Genomic DNA, 6402 nt, shown 5'->3' on the forward strand with positions numbered 1-6402 from the left:
TTTTTGTCAATGCGAAAAAGGCAGCCTTGATTGCATATGTAGGAAGCGTCGTCACCATCCATCGCCAGGTCATACAAAAATAGGAATAACTTTAGTCGTGCGTGAATTAATTTAGTTTGAGTAACAATGATGGGAAGAACCTCACATGGTTTTATCATTGATGGTAGGCACCCAACATGGTTTCCATCTTTGATTCATTATGGATTCATGGTCAACGCTTTCAATCGGTGGTGAGAGATGTTGTCGTGGGTGCTTAAATGTTTGATGTTAGATGTTGTCGGTTCCCTAGGACATGTTCGCTTTTTTCTGTTATGTTTGGATGCTTTGTATCATTACTCGGTGGCAAAAAAATTCTAAGGGCTTTATCGCAAAAAGCTTCTGGACTGGATGAAGAATATCAATGGAACATGTGGATTGCATGAGTATGGTGTTGCAAGAGTTACGTGAGGATTTGACATTTGTTTGGATGCGGTCTTAAACTGGATGACCATTTGTATTTCTATTTGTCGTAGAATAACAAGTAATAGATTATTGCCTTATTTATAAATTGTCTTGCTCGGCAAACGCACGGACAATCAACTAGTATGTATAGACGTGTTTTAGTTGGATTTTATATAATTTCCTCATTGATAGAAAATTTGGAGCTCCTCAAAATCCCCAACAGAGGATACTACAGTTTGGCGGCAGCCTTCCAGCGACGGGAAGGAACACAAGTGCGGTAAGTACAACCAGATAGTATTTTAAAAAGACAGTGAAAAAATAAAAATTAAGAATACAACCAGACAGTATTTTAAAAAGACAGTGAAAAAATAAAAATTAAGAAAACATGGACAGGGAAATGCATTTTCACATTTTCTTTTTCCACCTTCCAAAGATCGTGATGCACAATCAAGGTTTCTTATCACAAGAAACATCGAAACAGAGAAGAGTTCCCATGCCTAACAGAACTACAAACGAAGCACAAAAAACTAGCTTAGGAGCTTATTAGTTCTGCAGAGGAATCCAATCCGGTCGACCATTTGATCTTCATTGGAGCGCAGCAGCGGACACCGAAGGGCAAGCCGACCAAACACCATAGACATGGTTTGGCCGCCGGTAGGGGATCACAACCCTTCGAAGAACTCGCTCATCTCAGCATCATGGAAGGCAGAGTTGTGCATGGCCCGATCCTCTGATATCCACATTGGGTAAGGATAATCAGACTGCAGCATGCCCTCCAGCATGCCTTGGTCCAAGCCATCCAGGTAGAGAGGTTCCTGCTGGCCCATCTCCACGCCAGTGTTGGCTCCACCATTCCAGGAGCCCCCAGTGACCAGCTCGACTTCAATTGGGTCGGCTTCCATCAATCTCAATAATTCTTCTATATCAAAACCGTCTGCTTCTCCATCCGGCAAACTGGAAATAGGCTCCAATGGCTCGAACACATCCTCTTCGGATGTGCTCCTTGAAATGCTTGAGCCAGCGTCAGGAACAGTGTCTTGATGGCTGTAATGCTCGACAGACTCCAGCACAACTGATTCTGTGGACTCAAGCGCATCTGGCTGGGAGTAAATCTCAGGAGCTTGAGCTTGTCTCGGCAAGGAAGAAGCAACATCTGAGTGGTTGGTGGACGTTGTAGTAGACTCGCATGATGCTGAAGCACCACGTACAACACCTTCGATTGCCGCTGGTACAGCCACAGCAGGAGCTTGTGCAGGATGCACAGGGAAGTTGGTACGAGCCAGTGCGCCATACATTGCTCTGGCTGCCTCGTCATAAGCACGGGCAGCATCCTCAGCAGTGGGGAACGTTCCCAGCCAGAGCCTGCTCACCCGATTTGGCTCCCGAATTTCAGCAACCCACTTCCCCCAAGTACGTTGCCTTACACCACGGAATCCACATTGTGTATTCTCAGGTCCTCCTTTCCCCAGCATACAGCCCTTCTTCGAACCCTTTGCAGGTGGCTTCCTCGCCCTCTTTGCACCCTGTGGATCATGCTCCAGTTGTTGGTTCACTTCTTTCCATCGCCTGATCGTTTCAGAGACTGAATTAGGCCCATCACGTGATCTCCGAGGTCGCTTTTTCCTGTAGAACAAAGAGCAGAGCAGCAGTTAGTACCTTGTATTCTCTTCAGATTTTTTTTCACCCAATATAAGCACAAGGTACAATCAAGAAAGAACGCAAAACAACTGAAGCACTAAACAGACGAGCTCCACAGAAACATTTTGTTCAACGACTAAACTATTACTAAATGTACACAAACAGACCATCCCCACAGGAACAGATGTACAGCAACAGGGACATACAAACTTCCTTGTGGAAGTACCATCTCCACAGAAAACGATACCATGTTAAATCATACTAATCGGCTCCTAACCCTAAATGAGTTTTAAGTAGCAAGATATGACAAAAAAGAACAGGAATGACATCCAGATAAATCAGAAAGGAACCTGACCGAAGACTGATAAATCAGAAAGGACATGGCAAAAAATTAGCACTACAAAACTGTTCAACAATAGTCAGTTTAGGTGAGATGACATCCAGATAGAGTGGTACCATCAACCAACAGCAAGACAACGGTTCAAAAACCAACTATTAAAATGACAAGGCAAAACGGTCCAAAATTTTGGCTGGAACTCTTAGTACGGAACTGTTCAACACCTACAGTCAGTTTAAATGAGATCACATCCACAGAGAGTGATACCATCAACCAGCAGCAAGACAATGGTTCAATAGCAGCCACTATGAAACCAACTACTAGAATGATAAGGCAAAACGGCCAAAAGGTTGGCTGGAACTCTTAGTCATAGCTCACATGCTCTATAATAGATAGAGCAGCCAGACATAGAACGGTTAAACACACCGCAGAATAGATGCCACTGGCGGCGCATCTCCCTTGGGGTTTTGCCGCGCCAAGAGTGCATATTCATTACAGGGAAGATTACTGCTTCCTGCTGAAACACAAACAGTTATTTCTGCTGACTTTTCCAGAGTCAAACGCGAGGTACCCATCTCAGTCATAGTTCATGCTTCTGTTTACAGGAGTGATCAAAGCAGCATACCTATTGGTTTGACGAGAACATGACTCCGGGTACTTTCCTCTGCTCCACAAGTTCTAGTTACCGAAAAGAAAAGACAAACAGGACAACACATATCAGAGACTGGATGAACTAACAAAACTGACAAACAAGACATATCAGAGACTGGGTAAACTAACAAAACTGACAAACAAGACATATCAGAGACTGGAGTGGATAAACAACAAAATTGACAAACAGACAACATTTTGACAACAGGATGAAACAACGGAACAAGTTAAACAGGTCCAGCCAACTTAGTACTGACTGAAGTTAAAAACTTAAATGTTAGGCAACATAAACATCGCTCCTAATCAATGAAACAAACAGACCCCAAGGGTAGGACACCAATACAAACTGATGGTATTGACTGAAGTAACAACTTTTTTATCCTAGGGAGACATATACATGGTCCCATGCTCGTACAAACATTCTGTGGAGATGGTACTGAATGAATTTAACAAATTTTGATGCTATGCGCCATAAACATCGCTCCTAATCCAGGAAAGAAACCTGGTCCTATGAGCAGAACACTGGTACAATCGTTTCTGTGGAGATAGTACTGACTAAAGTTAAAAAATTCTCTTCTACCTACTACTACTACTACTAAAGCACCAACAATTTCATTGATTTATTCTGATTTCACACATCACTCGGGGCAGCATCCAATCCAAAGGACATAGATGACACCAATTCGCCCCAATCAGGGGGCTCATCGCCAAATTGGAACTAGAAAGTACTCCGTAACTCCCAATTGCCAATACAACCCTAACCTGAAACCCTAATCCCCAAATTGGCACCAAGACCGGTCAAGTGAACCACCGAACCCCACAATTCCCAACTCCAGGCACATAAATCGATCAGCCACCAGAAAATAAAACACTCCCGGGACCGTATCCCCCCACCGATTTCGAACCCCCAGAGCAAACCCTAACAAGAAGCAGGCACCGGACAGAAGATCTCACCTTCCAGGCTGGAGCGCCGGGATCTCGAAGGGCGCCGCCGCCGCCGCCTCGGCGTGCTTCCGATCTACCGTCATGGCCGACCCGATCCGGATCGGGTCCAGATATCTAGCGTTCGCAATCTTGTCGCCTGTTTTCTTCGCTGCGTCGACTTGGATAGAGAGTTGGAGGAAGAGAGAAAGAAAAGTCGGAAACCCCAGGGGCTCACGCCGGGGCGCCTATTTATAGCCCGGATCGGGGTGCTCCGTGCTCCGGACTCACGGAATTATCTAGGTCACTCGCGTGCGGGGCGTTGGCGCGTGGGGCCCGGATGTAAGCGACGCGGTCCGCGTGGGCCTGGTGCGTGGGGGTGAGGCTGCGGACGCGTGACGTCAGCTGTGCCGTGGTGCGGGGAAACTTCCCGAGACTTGGTGCCGAAGGAAACTCGGCTTCTCCTTTACGCTTTCGAGTGCTACCGGTGCTTTTCTTTCGGGGTGGATTGGACGTGCTGCTGTTGGGTGGGTTCCACGTGTACGTCTACATGTGGCCAGTGGCTGGGGGCTGAGTCGATATAGGAGACGACACGTGGGCAGTCGGGATGACACGGTGGATCGTGAGGCATTTTTTATTCTTGAGACGGCGTGAGACGCCTTTGGTTGCATGGATCAGTGGTGGCCGGCGTGGTCTTCTCTTCTCCATTGTAAGGGTAACTCCAACGTGTCGATGCATTTTGATTCTAGTGTGTCTGTTTGAATTAAAACGGATGAAAACGCTGGCATAATGCTTCGAGCAAACCTAAGGCTCGCCCGCTGTCCATGTGAACGGATTTACGGTCCATATTTACGCCCGATTTGCGTCCACATGGACACGAGACAAACGCGTTTGCTTAGGATCTTTTGCTAGCCAAAAATCCGTACTAAGTAGAGATACTACTTGTGCATCCAAAAACCGTTAGACCCAGTTTCTTGCTGTGAGTGTCCATCATAATTATCTATGGATGAATAAGATCCTTTAAGTAAGTTGTCATCGATGCATAAAGCAATAAAAATTGCTCCTAAATATGTTTGATCTTTTATTGTAAGGGAAAATTGAGCATTGCATAAGGGGCAATATAACGTGACGTTCCTTTGCATTAAGAGTTTGGGCATTCAAAAATAAAAAACGCATGACGACCTATGCTTCCCTCTGCGAAGGACCTATCTTTTACTTTTCAGTATTTATTTTTATGCAAGAGCCAATAGTATGCATTCTCATTTCAACCTCAATTATTCTCTAGTTGGCAAGCATCATGTGGCGGGGAAAGATCTAGGCACATATGAACAGTCAAATATATTTGATCATGAATTATTATTGTTGACAATTATCCCTATGATAAATGAGTTGGGAGACAAAACATTAAGCCCCTATTTTTCTCTGTGTTCGACGGATGCCATTTGTTCTAAAAATATGCTTTGAGTACTAGAAATCATAGAAGACTATATGATGATTGAGTATGTGAAGCTCTTACTTAAACTCTGTTGAATAAGTTGGATTGCAATTGTTTGGTGACTAAGAATATAGGTTGTTGAGTTTCAAGAGAATTCATGGTTTGAACCATAACATGTGAATTGGTTGCTACTTTAACATGAGAAGTTTATGAGAAAGAGTTGTTGTTATGATGCTAGGAAAAGTGATTGAAATTATCATTGATCAAACTTATGCACTATGCTAGCATTCACACTTTATAAATTATTTCTTTTATCATTTACCTACTCGAGTACGAGTATGAATTAAGCTTGGGGATGCTGATACGTCTCCAACGTATCTATAATTTATGAAGTATTCATGCCATGTTTACAACAATTTAATATGGTTTTGGTATGATTTGGATGGAACTAACCCGGACTGACGATGTTTTCAGCAGAACTACCGTGGTGTTGTTTTTTGTGCAGAAATAAAAGTTCTCCAAATGCATTTGTCGATTTTTTTTGGAACAAAAGAGGCACTAGAAGATTCATGGGAGGACCAGAAGGTGAATGAGGTGAGCACAAGACACCTGAGCGCGCCCAGATGGGTTATGCCCACCTCGAGGCCCATCTTCGCGTGACTCCAACGCTGAAAAATCCGATAAACAGAGAAACCATCAGAAATAACCCTAGATCAAAAGTTCCGCCGCCGCAAGCCTCTGTAGCCACGAAAAACCAATCTAGACCTCGTTTCGGCACTCCGCCGGAGGGGGAGAATCATCACCGGAGGCCATCTTCGTCATCCCTATGGCCACCATGATGAGGAGGGAGTAGCCCACCCTCGGGGCTGAGGGTTTGTACCAGTAGCTATGTGTTTAATCTCTCTCTCTCTCTCTCGTGTTCTTGATTTGGCACGATCTTGATGTATCACGGGCTTTGTTAATATAGTTGGATCATATG

The 6402-nt window shown here is 44.6% G+C and overlaps 1 protein-coding gene across 2 annotated transcripts; it reads right to left on the minus strand.

Annotated features, from left to right (window-relative positions):
* Positions 1–829: 829 nt before the first annotated feature.
* LOC606371 (dehydration-responsive element-binding protein 2B) lies at positions 830–4233 on the minus strand. Of its 2 annotated transcripts, XM_044594029.1 has the most exons (4): positions 4022–4233; positions 3042–3094; positions 2843–2933; positions 830–2064 (listed from the first exon to the last, which is right to left on the minus strand). In XM_044594029.1, the coding sequence occupies exons 1-4, from the start codon at positions 4093–4095 to the stop codon at positions 1104–1106; spliced, it is 1179 nt and encodes a 392-aa protein (XP_044449964.1). In that variant the 5' UTR covers positions 4096–4233; the 3' UTR covers positions 830–1103. The 2 variants fall into 2 exon arrangements, with proteins under 2 accessions (XP_044449964.1, XP_044449963.1); XM_044594028.1 differs by lacking the exons at positions 2843–2933; positions 3042–3094 and having other exon boundaries at positions 4022–4232.
* Between the last annotated feature and the right edge of the window lie 2169 nt (positions 4234–6402).

Source organism: Triticum aestivum, chromosome 1D (genome assembly GCF_018294505.1).
Source record: "Triticum aestivum cultivar Chinese Spring chromosome 1D, IWGSC CS RefSeq v2.1, whole genome shotgun sequence".
NCBI classification, from domain to species: Eukaryota; Viridiplantae; Streptophyta; class Magnoliopsida; order Poales; family Poaceae; genus Triticum; species Triticum aestivum.